Below are 18,495 nucleotides of genomic sequence, written 5' to 3' on the forward strand. Positions count from 1 at the left end.
TAAAAGCAGAAACATGGAAGGCTGCCTTGCGGACTCAAAATTCTAAAAATGAAATTATCTAAAAACAAAACAATGCCCACCTGGAGTAACCATCAAGATCAAAGTCATGCCAGTACCGATCATCCTTGTGTGGCTTCAGCAATGCTATTAGTTTCTGGGAGACAAGATGGGCAAAGTAAGACTCAGGAAAATAATTTTAAACAAAATTAAAAATGCTTATAATTAAGAAATTGATCAAATAAATGGAAAGGTTGGACTGCTGGATTTCATTTACCAAAAATTTGTTTTTCAAACAAAGAATGTGCTAAATTGTTCTTTTTTTCTCTAATTTATTTTCAGTCTTTAATACATTTTGGATGGTACAGTACCTTCTTTTGTTTCATGTCCCAAGAGAATATTAGGAAACATCATCTGGGAAGTAAGGTATTTTGGCAACTAATGTCTTAATCTCCTAAGAACAAACACATCCATGCCATTTCATGAGCTATTTTTGCTGGCTTTGTTTACACTTTAGGTTTATCACTCTCTATTTTATGCAGACATCTTAAAATCTTTCACCACGTAGTTTTAACAGCACAGTAATCTTCCAACTGTGTATACTAATTTGTCATGTCAAACACATTGTTAAATATTTTAGTACATTTTCTGTAACTTTTCCATTGTCTTTCCCTATTCCCAAGTAACTATGCTAAGACCTTTCAACTGCCTGCATTGGACTTTCTGTAGAGGGTTTAGGATTTGACTCTTTTGCTCATTCAGATTGAGAGAAATGTTAATATTGTAAATTCATGAATTTAAGGAAGATTTTGCTGAATACGAGTAGCAGTCTATAATAACAATTTTTGGCAGACCTCACTCAAGTATTTTAGGAAATTATCAGTTACAATACTCAATTATATATCTCAGACTTTACAGAGAAAGATGACAAGTGGAATAGGACAAAACTGTAGTCAGGCCAAATAGCTGCAAGAACTTAGTAGTGCTGAGAGGCAGGTAGCTATGGTGCACTGCATAAGCAGGTGCACTGCATAAGTAATCAGTCTGTATGAATTTTTTTTTCTTGAACTGTTTCAAAACCAGCCAATTACTGTACATACACCATACCCCAAAACTTAGTTTATATGAGAAGGAAACTCGCTGGTAACAACACAGACTTTGGCTGACTGAAACCTGATACAGTATACCTTTTTAAGAATTACTGGCACTGAGAAAGAGGGGATCGTGCAAGATACGCCTGAGAGACTTGTATAAGAAAAAGAATAAGACCTTACGACATTTGTGGAAGGGCGTAACAAGTACTCTGAAAGGAGGTCTACAGAGAAAATGATGGTGAACCTACCAAACTTGGAACCCTAACTGAGGCAGGCACCACATGTGTCTGTGCTATTCCAGTTACTAATGTGCTTAGCGTATCCCTAAGGAAATGCTCATGCATGTGTTTAACACCTCCACATGCCTGCTGAAACTAGGTGACAACATATGGTAAAGGAGGAAGAAATATCTGATACCATGGAAAAGTACCCCCCACTTTCACTACTTTGGTAGATCTTACCATGCAAAATGCCACCACAGAGTTTTACTGAGCCAAAGTGAAATCACATCCCTGCTACCTGTTCCTGTCACATCTTGAAGAACGAAATAGCTGCCTGAATCTTCCTGGAGACTGCAATACTTTAAAGACAGAAATACACACTGACTGGACGCAGCAAAACAACCTAATTCTTGGCATGGGCTGTGATAAGTGCGACAGCAAAAGAAGCTATGGCTTGGTCCAGGTCAACTTGGGTTTTAGCCTTCTCTTCTCCTGATCCCACATTTACCTTACTTATATACAAATGAACATTATCCATATTTTTACTTTGTTGGCACGATGGCTGTAAAGTCCAGCTTACTAGTACTGTTATTTACCAAGTGAAGAAAGAGATGAGTCTACAATGTCTGCCAAGTACAAACTTCTGGGGTCCTATGTTGGAACCAGATCTGGCTTAAGCCAGCATGTAGAGGAGCTTGTGCAAAAATAGGATCTGATTACAATAACAAACCACTTGCCAAATTTACATTAAAAGAAACTCCAGTGGAAAAGCCCAGTTTAGTCTACCCTCCTGCACTAATGGTCACATAGCCATGTCTGTCTCGGTCTCTATACATAAAAAAAAAACTATGGAAAGCTGCTCATCTTACCCTAAGTCTATTTCTGGTTGGAACGCTAAACGAACTCATGGTAGGCAGCCTGAATCCAAAGAAGTATTGGGCTGGTTCAACAGAGCTTATGGTGCCAATGGCAAAGAACACAGCCACTATCAATGTTAGGGATCTCATCTGTGGGAAAAAGGATTTGTTTAGTGCTGTGAATTTCTCAAGTACTATAGAACTGTATCATACAATTCAAATACGTATAATTACAGTCTCCACAAGTTCAAACATCTGCTAATTTATAGAGCTCAGAACAAGTACTATTTGTATTAAATATACAAGGGGTAAAAACCAATAAAACTGGTACAACATTTCCTGCTGCTGGAAAAAGATTGTTTTAGGATATATGGCTATAACAAGGTGGAAGTACGAAATGATGAAAAATGTTAACCAATATTTTATTAATGTGGATATGTGACGTTATCCTCACTTGCAGCTTATGAGCTCAGGACATCCATTCTTAATTAAATCTAAGAGGAAGAACACCCTCTGTTAAAGACCAATTGTATTTAAGCTGATAATATATATATATATATATATATATATATATATATATATATATATATATATAATATATATATATATATATAACTATATATATATATATATAATATATATATATATATATATATATATATATATATATATATATATATATGACAAAAGAGAGAGAGACACACGTGTATTCATTATACTATATTAATGTGTTCTGATCAGCAAAGCTAAACATGCAGTAATGGGATCTATTCAGTATTTGATGAGAGACCAACAGGGAATGCTAAGTGCATAAGATAGGCATGAGGCTATCATCTCAATCCATAATCCTCGATGGAAACTGAAATGGTAACACCTGAAGCATCCCCTTTCATGGGAAACACACACACACACACAAACATTATATATGCGTATATGTACATACATGAGACAGTATACTATATACGTATAGTGTATATATATACATATATATATATATATATATATATATGTGTGTGTGTGTGTGTGTGTGTGTGTGTGTGTGTGTGTGTGTGTGTGTGTGTGTGTGTGTGTGTGTGTGTGTGTGCATACGTATTTAAGCTTATTTGTAAAAAAGAAAAAAAAAAAAAAACACCATCTTTGAACTATAAAAAAATTACCGGGAGAAACCAAGCCTTCGAGTTTCTTTTGCAGGACTCCGATAAATCATAGGCCATGTGACTTTCTTGCTGTTATTGATGATGGATTTTCATCTTCATGTTTTACCAAATTCTGTATACGGAGATGGAAACGGCCCGACTACGTACTTACCGGTTTTCCAGAATGATAATGTGGCGTTGCACTATAACAGACATACCATTCGGGTCGTGGCGCAGTTGTTATTCTGTACGGTAAATGTGAGAGTATTTGACGAGATGCCAACACGAGAAAATTCCATGGATGCATTTTGATTCGAAGAAATATGAAAAGCTTTAGGATGAAAAGCATTGAATAAACAAAAATTTAACGAATTTTGGACGTCAAGTATTCCAACCAACCGTTACCTTGTACGACGTTTTCAACATATCGACTCATATATTTTCGTTGAATAAACGATGCGTAAATTTAACAAATCGTTTGGATGTCGTAAGTTGAATCATATCCCAACCGTTACCTTGTATTGACAGATCTCAGCATCAATACCATTATTATCATTAATTCGGATATCTAATCAGCGTTTCAGAAATGGTACTTTTGCGTTATTTGAAACAGCTTCTACGAGATATCGAAATATCTTATCTTTTGAAAAGATTATAAAAGTCATTACGTCACCTCAGAAATTAGCAGTTACTGACATCGAATCATTGTTTGCACTAATAAAATCTAGCGAGTCTATCGTTTGTTTCTCGTCCAGTACACTGGAAATGTTCACCGAACATTCTAACGATGTGAGAGGCTTTTTCATTTTATATACGCATTTAATGTGTACACTGCAAGGACAAGCTCGCTTTCCGGTGATTAATGAAACTGATTTAATGAATTTTCTGATTTTACTGTAGACCGCACTTTTTATTTTTCACAATATAGTTAATATCGTTTTGAATGATACACAAGGCACAAAGTACTAAAGGTAATATTTGAATTTTTTTCAGAATAGAACTTTATGAAATATTGTACTGAGTACAGAGATAAGCTGCAGGCAAAAAGGTTATAAAAAATACGTACCTTTTTAGGCTACACCTATGGAACGACTGAGGGTCAGTCCAGTGTTGGATCTTGACAACGTTCAGTAAGGTGCCGTAGACTGGGTCCCTGTCGTGGTAGAAATGACAATGGAGTCTGGTATTTGTAACAGTACGCTTACTCTCTCTCTCTCTCTCTCTCTCTCTCTCTCACACACACACACACACACACAAATATCATCCGTCGGTCTAAACATAATTTATTTAGGTTGCTACGTCATATTACTTTATTGGGTTTTGGGAAACTCGCATCCTCTCTTTTCAGTAATTTTTATGTTGTTAATCATAAGCATTTCTTACTTTCTTTTTGCTGAGGGACATCTGATCTGTTTCGGTTTGGTAGGCAAGTTCATGGCATTCCGGAAGTACGCTCACCATTAATAATAATAATGGTCACAATCACTGTTGCAAGTACAATAACTCTCTTGGTTTTACGCTTCTCTTAATATGGACGTTCAGTAGATTCTATGGCTTGTCTCATTAGAATATACTTTGTGCATTATGAATAATCACGTTGATACCATACCTCCAGGGAATAGGGTTACGAATCTTGTTATTTACGGCATGTGCAATCACTTTCACCTTTGATGAGGCGTTGACGAGGAATATCGAAGAGGCTGCCTTGTGTCATCGACGCATTCCCGAAATACCCAATGCACAGTACAGCTTTGCGTCCCACAGGTCTTTCACGATACACACTGCTGTGTTTTGAAACTAGCGAAATACAGTATACGCAATGTCTAATGCACACAAAAAAGCGCAGGATTTCAGAAATATGTTAAAAAGGGGGGCACACTTTTTTTATGACATCAACAGGCAGTGGATAATGAAAGGCAGTACGCCTTGTAATTTTGACATGCCTATCTACTATTGGTTTTTATGTTATGCTTTTACGTAATAACCTTAAAAACTGTCTACTGGTTGTTATAGGCACCTTGGAGAAAATAAACATGGACCCCAATGTGAAGGACACCAAAATATACGTGGCTCTTTGTCGAACGCTGGGCTGAACTACGGGAATACTTTTTTTTTTTTTAACAAACCACTTGTAAAAACTTGGAAGGCTATTCAAAGATGGCGAATTCCTGTCAAGGCAACTGAAATTATTAACCTCTTAAGCTTAACCATAATAATCACAGCCATCTTCCACAAATTTAATGAAATTTAATTTGGTTCAAAACTCAAACATTATCAGGAACAGTGACTACATACATAAAAAGGACTTTCGGTAGATCCAGGTGTGAGTTTTAACAAAATATCTAAAAAACAAACGGACGGAATTCGAATAAAGTTACTATACTCCCTCCAAATGATAACCTTGGTGAATATTAATAAAGACTTGACATGGTTCCTATGGGAGGAAAATCGCAGAATTTCATCGATGCCATTACTAATCCTAATAACAGTCGGATGCCTCTTAACTAACTTTGCATAAAAGTTTACATTTTAAATGTCCGGCATTACAACACACAGAGACAATTACGGATCGCACTCGTTATCATTATGAATGAACATGCTATACTTTCTTTTATAATAAAAGCAACATATACTTGAAATAATATTCCTTGGCCATTTATTCAATGTGCTCATTCCCGTGTGTCAACATGGCTCGGAGTACTGCCATTTACCGTTAGCATTTTACGGGAATCAGCCTATAAGCCAAGGACCTGTATTGCTTAATTCTCCGGTATAAAGTGCCTAAATGTGAAAAATGACAAAAAAAGGGCTGCACTGAGTATGAATGAACAACTTAAATATAAAAAATCTTGATACTGTTACAGTTGTAGATTCTCCTCGCCATTTAGATTTACAGCTGAGGATCAGGAGACCGCGCTGTCACAAGACCCACCTAACCTCATGGCGTAAGACTTCTTTCTTGGTCCCTATACGTCAGAGTTCGAGAAAGGTACGAATACGTCGGCTGTTCTTTTCATATACAACCGGAATATTCAATAAAAAAAAAAGTTACTCGACTTTCTCCTTTCCTCTAGCAACTGGTGGCGCATTTACGCGGTATTCCATTATCCATGAAGGAACGCGACCAAAAACCAATACAGCGTGTCAGTTCGAATTCATTACCATTTCTGTGTCATAATTCAAAAGGTCTTCCACACATAAATGGCTGTATTGTACACGGTGTTCATGAGGATCGAAGCGGGGTTCTCACACACACTCAGTTTATGGGTGTATGTATGTGTATATATATTGTATATATATACACATATGTGTGTGTATACAGTATGTGTGTGTATATGTATATATATATATATATTATAACTAAGAAAATCATTAACTATAATTTTTCTGAACCGTAAAATTGTTGTTTTAATTTCAAAAAGACATTGTTTCAAACTGCTCGCATTATTGGTTCTGTATTGCAAAATGTCACCAAGTCGTTACTAAACGTACCCTACTAATTATGTCTGATAACCCTGCATGAATCATTATCAGTAACACAAATTCCCATTATTCTGTAACCAGAGAGGTGGCCCTTTTAACAAGGATGAAAGGAAAACGGGAACTGTCGAATATCATCTGTTGACATCTGTCTAGCCTAAACCGTTTACTCTACAGTACATGGAGATACTCTGATCTTTATATAGACGACCTCTGCACGTTACACAAACATGTCGGAACAGAGAAAATGTGCATTTCACTTTTACATTTCTGAAGGAACATTCTTTTCTGGAATTTTTTTCTTAAAAAAAAAACAGCCTGATACTTTTGTTTACGTGACATTTTGACATTACTAGGTCTCCAGCTAGTTTATTTTACTATGCTCAAATATTTACAGTAAAACCAATTAATGGCCTATGGTATAAAAGTAAAATATCTAAAATAGCGTTTTACCAACGAGGCTTTGGCTCGAAAGCCTAAGGTAGCCTTTTTGCCTCGTTGTCCTGGGCGTCTGTGAACCTGAGTTCTATGCTATAGCCTACTAGAAAATAAAAACTGATAACTATGCAAATAAAATCCATCTATACATTATAAAAATTCACTTACCATTAACTAGACAAGACTACTGTGATCATTTTCAAAGGCAAGGCTCGTGGACACGTGCTGCCACTAAGGTGTCCCTTAGCGTCAGCATGAAAATAAAGGTCCTATCTCTACAGAATCACCAAAAATTAGTTCTGTGGTGATTGTCTGGTTAGGATGGTTACTATTGATGTTGTTACCTTACTGAAGCTCGACGTAATCCAATTAGCGTAGCCTAGCTCAATGCAAACACCTTCTAGGCAACTTGCATTCTAACACACTCCCTTCCCTCGCAGCTCTCCATCCTTTTTTCTAGTAAGGTTTAAAGATTTCACGGGTTATTCACCATTCTTGATTTAAACACTAATAGCGACTGTACTCACATAAGATAAACTTGGATAAATTTATAGTTGGCCCTTGACAGTACAATACAATTCACCCAGTAATCGACAGGACGTCCTCCTACTCTGTGATGTGTTGAAAACTTGAGTAACTGTCGGACACAACGTTCCAGCACTTTTTCAGTGTTCGTCTTTTCGCTTTTTTTTTATTGTATACGTTTTATCGTCAATTTAGTTGTATTCTTTTAATTGTAAATTAGTGTTTCTTATGCTTAAAGTAAAATTAAATTCAGAAATCCAAGCAAATTCTTAAGTGGCATACATTCAGCGTTTTGGCAAGAGCAGGCTTATTGTTAGACAAACTTTTAAAAATGCTAGACCTAGTGTTGAACATACACCTATAAATAATTTGCATAGTGCGACAAATCTGACGTTTTTCTGGCGAGCTATATGGGTCTGGTGTTACTGATTAACTTTCTCAACTACAATATTCTTAAATTCTTAAACGTGTAATGGTTGTAATCAAGGTTTCAATGTTTTGAGAAATCAGTTTCTTGAACATTTATGGGCAAATAGTCTTTCAATCATTTTTTTTTCACCTACAGCAGGTTTATCTAAGACTTTCAATATCATAGCTTAAAATTTTCAATATTGAATCCTAAACTTTTTCAGTCATATCTCTCTGCATTGTAACTTTTGCATCAAACTATATGACTTTTTGCATCTTATCAGCTAAAAGAAATTTTAAAATGCTCTTCTTGATACCGTCTAATCTCGCCATTTAATTTGCATGCGAGAACACACCAACATTTGTTTTGCAAAGAAAGTAGTTATTTGTCATTCATTATATACAAAAGTTCCAGAAATTAATTAGGATTTGTTTTGAAGGTCTCGTGGAAAAAAAGTCAATTATCCACCAAACTTTCTCCCACACATACGGCATTAGCGTTTTTATTCTGCATAGGCCTATGTTTTTTTTTTAAATCCTTATAAAATCATACCTGGAACGCCAATAATGTTTCTTGCTATATCCATAGCCATTTATAGTGCATGCTCTGTTAAGGTTACAAAAACCATGCGTCTTGACGCTAGATTTCACCCACAGCATCTAGTCTTTGTGACAAGCGTGTCCATGTTTGTTATCTTGCAGACATAGATCGGACCCAACTAGCGGCATTATAATTAAAACCAGCCCCGTAGACGCAAGATTAACTGGTTCTATTTAGGCTATATAACATTGCATTCCATGAACAAATTAATATTTTAGTTATAAAGCAATAAATATTTTGAGTCCGTCACATGTGACAGCATAGGTACCATGAAACTCATCCGTTTAACAGCTCCGTATAGAACGACAGGTTACGCTCCTTGGTTAATGTCTGGTAGTGCTTCGTGACAAAAGGCTACTTAAAAAGTTACTGTAGAAATAAGCAATGGAATAATTCTACAAACAACGACGTATATTTATATAAAGTTCCACAAAACTGAATTATTTGCAGACTTTGAAGAGTAATACTCAGGCAGACATGGGCAGAGGTAGGCTGAAGTATAAAAATAGGCGGTTTTGGAAGCTTATAAATATACCATACCTGACGTACAGCACACTACATGAATGGTCTTCGTGGTAGATTTTATCACAGTTCCAAGAAAACTTGAATTTGTCAAATCAGTATCTCTGATTAGGGTTTTAACGACAATAAACCAATATCACAGAAGACAAGCCAACTAGTTTTAATCAAGTTATTTGGCTTTTTTTATTTAACTTAATCATACAAAAAATAGGATAAAATAAGAACGTAGTTTAGTACTCCAATATTTAATAAATTAAAAACGCTGTTAATTTGTGGATCTCTCAATCATACAAACAAGAACATCGTATGCGTGATCCTCCCCTCAGGAGAAGTGGATGTTCAAACGGATTTCGACAGCAGTATCTATATCCTCCGTAGATTATGTATAGCGGACCAGCACAGAAGCCAGCCACGTTATGTCTGTTTCCGTAGTCACTATGGGTGTAAAAAAAAAATCTGTTAGTGGTCGACGTCTACACACCAGAGGAAACATATTTCAAAGCGGCTTGCAACTTTTTTCAGTAGATCAATGCAATTTCTACTGTCTTACGCCAATGTTCTAGAGGAATAAAAAAAATTTCCGGTAAAGTTTTACTTTAAACCATCACAATCTGGACGTGAAAACCTGTTTTAGTGTGCTTTGAACGTTTCTAATTTTACTTTCGTTTGCAAATGACCTAACTAACCACACCTAAAATAACTTAAGGAACCAGGTCCTTACCCTAGTGCATGCACCTGGGGTACCAGGTCCTTACCCTAGTAAATGATATGGTGAGGTTGGTATTGTCATTTGCAAACAAAACTAACGTCAGAATCATTCAAAGAACACATTCACACACAGGAAAATTATGTTTTCAAATCCAAAATGTGATGGTTTAAGTAAAATTGCACTACATTTTACTTCATAATTTACTTACATGGACCTGTAGCACCTTCCTCTCCTTACTACAGCAGGTAGATCCAGTTTCATGTCATCAAGTACAGTAGTAACGTTCCCAGGTTCAGAGTCAAGAGTAGTCAACAGCATCGAGCAGGCTTCATCCGAGAGAATTTCAGGGTCAGACACATCTATGAGCTGTTCATCGTCTTGCGTTTCAGCGTTAGACGGATACTCGTCAACCTTTAAAAAAAATTTTTTTAGCTTAGTAGAATGAAAGCCATGCTTGCAATTTAATTCACAATCTAGACCCAAGACACCCACTAAGTGGTAACACCTGCTTACTGCTCCAGGAACCTGAATCAGTGTTGGCATACAGCCAGCCTAATCAACAACAGGGATATGTCTACAGGATGCACAGTACTGCCCAGACTGTTGCACAGTTCTATACAAAGTGTAACAGACCCTTGGCTGCCTTGCTTATGCCTATTTTCAAGATGTTCCTTGGTACCTTTTCTTACACCTACCTGTCCTACCTCTAACCTGGCTGAACAAAAGTTTTGGGAAAGACCTAATCAGAGTAATTTAACTATGGTCGCCAAAGTAACGAGCTCAAGTAAGGTTTTGTTAACATCAAATACCGTCATGCTATAAATTTAGTAGTGCAAGCCTCTGAGGTACAATAAATAGTTATATTAGTAGGAACTAACTTATAGTCAACCTTAGTTTGAATTTAAGCAAATTATATTCTTTGAACATGTGAACGTCCATGAAATTAACTCTACCTGGAAATAATTTCTGGCACTCTCTGCTTAAATACAATTATGAAAAACCTAACCTTGAAAGAAAACCCTTGAAAGCCTCTGTACTTAAGTCAACTAAAACTTACCGTTAACATTAGCATGCAATCTCTAATCGTAAAACCAGTAATTCAAACTCAAAATTTTATAAGATCATCCTGCTCCATTAAGAATTCCCATGTTTATCAAAGCTTACTTTCCAGAATTTGGTTTAGGGTAGATTAACTGAATACTTGAGTCCTACAAACTTAACGAAAAATCACCAAAATCTGGTATTAAATCATTATAATTGCCCCCGATATGGCAGTAACGTACCAGCGTTCCAACTGGTGTCCAGCCATCATTGTCCGTTGCAGTAACACCCAGCAAGATCAGAAGTCCATATACTACAAACACCAATTTCGAGTTCATCTGAAAGTGGAAATGTTGTTACATTAGGATACTACAACATATACTTCACAGACTAGTGTTTGAAGGGTTGAATTTTGATGTACCAGCAAAAGTCGTCACTAAATCCTATAACTACGTAGAGGACAGGCCTACATAAGACAATCACTGAAGATATATACAAATCTCATCTGCGTTCCAAGCACTACTGAACGAGCGCAGAGTCGCAGACAAATCTGCGTTGACAATAATGAAAAAAAATATGAGCTCGAGTCATCCTTAGTAATACACTCATAAAACTTTTGTAAAAATCAGTAATCAAAAACAATAAAAGAATGGGTAACAAAAAATGCGCCATCACACAGGAGACCACCACAGCCAACAGAACTCCCAGTTTAAACATAAACACTAACCAACATATTTCACAAACAAAAAGTCACCTTTCAAATCTTGACTCTTGAGGACGGTCTACAGTACTGCTCAAGTATCCCAACAACCATAGGAATTGGTGTTTCCTTGATTACTTTTTCCAACTCATATGGTCCATTTTCTTATCAGGGAAGAAATAACCAAAAAGAGAAGTTACTTATCGAATCTCAAGGCAAAAACAAATTCTGTTGATAAAGGCGCCATCTATGAATTAAATTCTGAACTAAATGGTGGCTACAAATATTACTGGTGCTGGAATAGTACTTTTTGACTCCTTTATATATATATATATATATATATATATATATATATATATATATATATATATATATATATATATATATATATATATATATATATACATATTCAAAATTAAGGGCGTACATCCAAGGAAAGGAAAAACGAGCCCAAGACTGTGAAATATTATGGAGGCTATGGAACTGACGATTTGTATGAAAGTAAATTTCCCTTTTTAGTTTTCTGCAAAAGAAAACCATTATGCCGGCTTTTTCTGTCCTCCCTCAGATCTTAAAAACTACTGAGGCTAGAGGGCTGCAAATTATGTTGATCATCCACCCTCCAATCATCAAACATACCAAATTGCAGCCCTCTAACCTCAGTAATTTTTATTTTACTTAAGGTTAAATTTAGCTATAACCGTGCTTCTGGCAACAATATAGGACAGGCCACCACCGGGCCGTGGTTAAAATTCGTGGGCCGCGGCTCATGCAGCATTATACCGAGACCACCGAAAGATAGACTTGTTGTCGGTGGCCTTGATTATACGCTGTACAGAAAATTCGATTTCACCGAAGAAACCTCGGCGCATTTTTTACTTGTTCTATGAAATCACACATTTTTACCTGAATATTTTACCACTGTTTTCTTTGTCATTCTTGCCTGTACATACTTTTAAGAAAACAGTTTTCTCCTTTATCCTTATATTTGCTACCATTTGACAGAAAATATCTCCATTGAGCCTTTTTTTATTGTTTATGTGTTCATCTTTCCTTGTTCGCCCATTTTTTTCACATTACCTTAGCAGAACGAAATTTTTCTATACTTCCTCAAAGTAAATTAGTGACTTTATTTATAGAAGAATGAAATGGAAAACAAAATTTAGGACAAAGTTCAAGCGCTGGAAACTATGAAGCCATTCAGCGCTGAAAGGGAAATTAAGAATAAAAAGGTTTGAAAGGTGTAACAGGAGGAAAACCTCGCAGTTGCACTATGAAACAATTGTTAAGAGAGGGTGGAAAGTAAGATGGAAGAGAATGTGAACGGAGGTACAGAAGGAATGAAAGGGGTTGCAGCTAGGGGGCACAAGGGACGCTGCAAAGACCCTTAATTAATGCCTGCGGTGCACCGCATCAAGTTCACTGACGGCACTATCCTCCCGCGGCGTTTATTTATGTTCATATTGCGTCGTCTGGTAAAACTCCTGTTCACCTTGTATTTTCAAGAAAAATTGCTTTGAAACAAATAAATATTTTTTTTTACATTCTCACATTTTAGAAATTACCAACAGTGGTAGCTTTTTTTTTTTTAAACTTTGCTGCTGTACCATCTGGGCTTACTTAGAATGACCTTACATGCAATGGTCCATTGAAAAGGTCTTCCAGTATGTTATTGCTGACGAGAGTAAGTACTACTCTAAATACCTTTCCCTTAGTTTTTATTATATATTGTTTATCATGCATTAAGACAGTCTTATCTAAATTAATGTTCATTTATGTTTTCTTATTATGACAATCACTGTTTTTCGCACGGGCCATCTATTCTCTCTGGGCTAGCTTTTTAATAGTACATGGCCTTTTTTACTTGTTCCATATAAATGCTTACACATTTTGTATGCTAACAATGACCTTGTTACTTATGATTTTTATAAGTCTGTAGCATTAAGAATTTCATAATTTCTACTTGGATTTTACGATGACGTCAGTAGCATGCCTCATTATACTTTCCACTACCCTTGCCAATCTTCGTCATCTCAGAAAGATCCTGTAAAACCTGTTATGCAAGATATTTTTTTACATCAGTGAATAGAAAGCTAAATTTACTTATATGAGTTACGCAATTTCTTCGACAGTGCAACTTTCTTGTTCATCTGTTATTTTTATGCCAATCCGTCCTTCAACTTGCACAGTTTCTTATCTTTCCTTAACTGGATCGTGGCTTTCCTTTCTTTTTAATATAAAGTTAAAATCTATTGACCTTCCCATTATGGATCATTAGTTTTAATTACTTTAAAATATCATGTTCAACTTATCAATCTCAGGCTTGCCTTATTACTTTCATTCATTTCATGATATCTCATTAAACTTGGACTATGTTACCTAACACCTTCCCTTTAGTCTTTTGGATATCAAAATCATTTAATATCTCCCTTTAATCTGGTTTAAATCATCAAATTCATTCTCTTTAAATCTTAATTTATTCATATATTTCCTTCTCATTAATTTATGGGTTAAATTGAATTACCTCATTCAAAAGTGAAATTCTAAAAATTTGGTAGCCTCCTCCTTAATGCATTCTAAATCTAAATAATCTACTATCCTTTTTTAAACTGGATAGCTTAAATAATTTAATGGTCACCTTAAACCCCATCTTTAACTTTACTGTTTTGGCTATCACAACATGCACAGGTGCGGGTACTTTTTTCGTGTTTTTAGTAACTGTTGCATTTCAAATGTTCTTTGGTATGATACTTCATTGAACAAGGAATGGAAGGAATGGAAGATAGAATTTAGGCCAAAGGCCAAGATCTGGGACCTATGAAGTCATTCAGTGCTGAAAGGGAAATTGCAAGTAGAAAGGTTTGAAAGGTGTAACAGGATTACATCGCTGTTGCAATATGAAACAACTGATAGGAGAAGGTGGAAAGAAAATTGGAAGAAAGACAATATGAACAAAGGTACAGTAAAACGAATGAAAGGGGTTGCTGCTAGGGGTCAACGGGATAGATGCACTGACAACTCTACCCCTCTGCAGGGTTCATTAAACAAGAATTCTATTTTTATTCCTATGTTCGACTGCCATGACTTGTCACTCTAATAAAATATATGTTATGTCAACTTGTTCTTGTCATTTGCAGATTTATTGCATACTTCAGTGTTTATTCTCATTATATTTGACTATTAGTAACCTATAACCGGCCTGTACCAACAATTAATAATTCTATGAGAGACTATCTGCCCTCAATACTGCTCAGACCCAGTGATGCATTGGAATGCTCTCAATGTCATGTACATTGCATTTCCAGTTTCTGCCATCACCTTGGAGAAGAGCTATTTAATCAAAAGTGCTGTATGTTAAACTTAAGTTTGAGGGGAGAGGGACAAGCAAAGGATACTAAAAACCTACGACCATTTCACACTTCTTTTCACTGTCTGACGGAACTCTCCACAGGTTTCATTAGATTCACACTATTTATTGCAGGCACGTCACCCTTCTACTGCAATGGGTGTTGGAGCCATCAGGTCACTGCTGACCAAGGGTCAAGTCATTGGAGGATGTCTCCAAAACCAAAGAACGGTGTCGACCCTTGTTTGGGCCTCTACTCTTCACATAAAGATGGTGTCTTACTAATATCAGAAACAGAACTCAGTGACAAAGAAACTCTTTGACATCAAGGATCTAGGTGTTTCAGATCTACTGGACCCATCTCTGTTCCTGTAAGTGTCGTTAGTGAGCTCTCACAAAAGCTCACCTCAACAGCGACCAAGACTTTGAACATGGGCAGTGCAACAGTCCTATCCAGGCTGCAGTCCACTCCCAGTAAGAAATTTCATCCTCCAGGACTGTCTCTGCACTAGAAGAACAAGCAGTAAAGGATGCTTGACAAGCTCTTCAGGCATTGTACTAGTACCCTCAACAGGCCAACTTTAATAAGGAGTCGGCAGTCAGCCATCCAGTAGTCACCAGTCCAGCCCCAGAGTACAGTAGTGGATGAAATGAAGCAGTCCCTAAGGGAGGCCACAAGGACATAATGATGGTACTCACCCATTGGCAATTCTTCTGCCTGTGAGGGGTTGTTTCCAGACATTCTGGAGATCGTAGCAGCAACTAACAGTGGGTTTGAAGTGATGGAAAAACATGAGATGGCTAATGACTTCCATTTCTGGGCATACAGGAAAAGCATAAGAATTACAGAGGTACTTGGACATCTGGTTAGTGATGGCAGCAACAGCAACAGAATCATGAAGATCTCAGATCCTTTTGTGTCAAATCTGCCAATGTCTAAGATTCCATGATGACCAGGATACGTCATACAAAGTGCCATGTATCGGAGTATCAACATCAACACATAAACAGCTTCAGTACTCCCAACAGAAGAAGGAATCAGGAGCCTATCTAGCTTGTTCCAAAGTCCCAGCTCATGCCAGATCCTACAGCCAAGTAGTGGCAGTTCCTTATAGGGCATCAGGCATCTCCAACAAGTCATATAGTGAGGGGGCACCCCAACACCCTGCCTCTGTCAGCCCCACAGATCTCACAATCTCACTTCCAGACTGCAAAACAATTAAGGTTATGATTGATGACTATCTGTGAGTCCTGGTGGTGTGTGTTGTTCTATTACAGATCATCTGCTGTCTTTCTGGTACAGGACTGTAGTCGGGGTCTTTCAAACATCACAAATATGAACATAAGAGATGAATTTGTATGAGAAAATTATTTTTTAAATAAAAATGCAGTGTTTTCACTTACAAAAGGACATGGAAAAAAAGTCTAATTAAAAATATTTATTGAGCAATTTTTACTGAAACTAAATACTGTACTTTGGAAAGAAGCAAAAATACAAAATTCTTAAGAAACCATTATGAACATATCTGAAACGGAATGTAATTATTCATGTAAGACTTCCACACATTTAGTATTATAACTGTTAAAATTTCACATATATCTGATACTAGTAATTAAAATCAACTCCCTATAAAAAAGTGCTCATGAAATTTATATGCACACAACTTTTCTTGTTTTTAACTGATACCAAAGAGATAAAAGTGGAAATGCTATCTTCACTACAATGTATCAGCAGACATCCTCCTGATAGTTGACAGACCTCTGCAAAAAAAAAAAAAAATAAATAAATAAATTACTATACAATACAGTATTATCAATAATGTAGGAGAAAAACCTTCATGTGTTACTTTAACTGAATAAAAATACAGTACATTTTATTAACTTAAATGAATACAGCAATTCACAAGTTATAGTTCTTTCGTGCATGAAAAATGTACTCCTTAAACTCACCTTTCATTTCGAGACACCTTGTAATAGTAATCTATGTAATCTCGCATGGCCAGCTTCTGAAGGAACTCCATATCATGAGTAATTACTACCAACTGGAAATTCTTCTGATGTCTTCGCTTTTCAACAATACTGAAAACAAAAACATGAATTTACTTGCAACTTAAAGATTTCAGATGATGTGCAACAAGTATTTACTTTTTTATTTTTCGGGTTTTACTCATCATTCCTCTTTCAGTGTGTTTCGTAGTAGTACACATGACTACTCAAGATTTTGCCTTATCTCACTTATTCCAACAAACTTATTCTTATTTGTAATCAAATCCCTTATTTTAACTCTCCAATTCCCTCCCAAGCAATATCTTAAATGCCTTTAAACTCAGTTTCTGAGGAGCATTATTTTCATAAACATTTTCAACATACTCAGGGAAGCCCTCGAAAGCATGTTTGATTATCCTCCTCATATTGCATCTCCAGTAAATCCAACTTATAAATTTGTTCATGTGTTGCATGGTCCTTTTCCACTGCTTTTTTTCATTTTGATCTACAAGCTGTAACTTTCAGACCAACTGATACTTTACTACTTTTCTTCTTTATATTCATTTGAGGAATTTCCAGTTCTTGTATTCGTTATTTTGCACTTCGCTTTTCTGTGGAAAAGGGCAATGGAGAACGATCATGTTATAATATGCTGCATTAACTTAGGAACTTCATATACTCCCTATAAACAAATAATTTCCTAGTACAGTAATTTTGATGCTTTCTGAGTGACATTTCAAGAAACTTTATACACTGAAATATGGACAAGTGCCATAAAAATCCTTTTTATCTTTCAATAAACTATCAAACTATAATGTTTATGACACAATTGGGTACCAGGTGGGGTATCTTTGCAGCAAACCGTAGACAGCACAAACAGTTCTAGGCAATGTCTCTTCCAGCCCTACCCTTAATATCTTGCCATTTGCTTTTCATCAGTTCCATTTGGTCTCTTCCCCTCTAGCTGTTCAATGATTCAAACAGATTCACATGTAAAATTTTCATTTTGTGCAAAAAATTTCTATAATATGTTCCACATTACAAAAATACATGTGAGACTGTAAAATGACAAAAGAAAAGCAGCACAAAATTTACTGACAAAGTACAGGAAGAAGAGAAATGTATGAGATTAACTTGCACCCTTTCAACTCATAAAATTCATTACTAATCAAGGAACTTCTCTCAGAAGATCTCAAATAACACAAACATACTACCAGTAAACTCCCTAAGTTCCCCTTCACCCTCAATTAAGTGAGATATTACTGAATAAAAATACTATATCTATACAAAAGGATAAAATACAAACACTTGCATGCAACGTACTTCAGAAGAGCACTTGCCAAAGCCTCAATATTTTCGGCATCTAAATTGGTTGTAGGTTCATCTAGAGCTAAGACACCACAGTTTAGGCTGAATGTTTCTGCTAACGCCATC

At 36.2% G+C, this 18,495-nt stretch overlaps 2 protein-coding genes and 1 long non-coding RNA gene across 6 annotated transcripts in view; all 3 read right to left on the reverse strand.

Moving 5' to 3' along the window:
- LOC136832271 (uncharacterized) overlaps nucleotides 1-7,856 on the reverse strand; it is a 19,229-nt gene extending 11,373 nt beyond the window's left edge. For both annotated transcript variants that reach the window (XR_010851149.1, XR_010851148.1), the window contains exons 1-3: nucleotides 7,751-7,856; nucleotides 2,182-2,319; nucleotides 81-154 (exon numbers count right to left, since the gene is read on the reverse strand). This is a non-coding gene — a long non-coding RNA (uncharacterized lncRNA). The remainder of the gene's footprint in view (nucleotides 1-80; nucleotides 155-2,181; nucleotides 2,320-7,750) is intronic.
- Nucleotides 7,857-9,508: 1,652 nt separating this feature from the next.
- On the reverse strand, nucleotides 9,509-11,938 carry LOC136832439 (uncharacterized). 2 transcript variants are annotated; one of them, XM_067093320.1, is made up of 4 exons: nucleotides 11,784-11,938; nucleotides 11,272-11,367; nucleotides 10,197-10,399; nucleotides 9,509-9,714 (listed from the first exon to the last, which is right to left on the reverse strand). In XM_067093320.1, the coding sequence occupies exons 2-4, from the start codon at nucleotides 11,365-11,367 to the stop codon at nucleotides 9,561-9,563; spliced, it is 453 nt and encodes a 150-aa protein (XP_066949421.1). In that variant the 5' UTR covers nucleotides 11,784-11,938; the 3' UTR covers nucleotides 9,509-9,560. The 2 variants fall into 2 exon arrangements, with proteins under 2 accessions (XP_066949421.1, XP_066949420.1); XM_067093319.1 differs by having other exon boundaries at nucleotides 11,757-11,896.
- A 4,563-nt stretch (nucleotides 11,939-16,501) lies between these two features.
- rad50 (DNA repair protein rad50) overlaps nucleotides 16,502-18,495 on the reverse strand; it is a 35,221-nt gene continuing 33,227 nt past the window's right edge. For both annotated transcript variants that reach the window (XM_067093140.1, XM_067093141.1), the window contains exons 26-28: nucleotides 18,385-18,495; nucleotides 17,026-17,154; nucleotides 16,502-16,836 (exon numbers count right to left, since the gene is read on the reverse strand). In XM_067093140.1, coding sequence (XP_066949241.1) covers nucleotides 16,794-16,836; nucleotides 17,026-17,154; nucleotides 18,385-18,495 — 283 coding nt within the window. In that variant the 3' untranslated portion in view covers nucleotides 16,502-16,793. The remainder of the gene's footprint in view (nucleotides 16,837-17,025; nucleotides 17,155-18,384) is intronic.

Source organism: Macrobrachium rosenbergii, chromosome 49, assembly GCF_040412425.1.
Source record: "Macrobrachium rosenbergii isolate ZJJX-2024 chromosome 49, ASM4041242v1, whole genome shotgun sequence".
NCBI classification, from domain to species: domain Eukaryota; kingdom Metazoa; phylum Arthropoda; class Malacostraca; order Decapoda; family Palaemonidae; genus Macrobrachium; species Macrobrachium rosenbergii.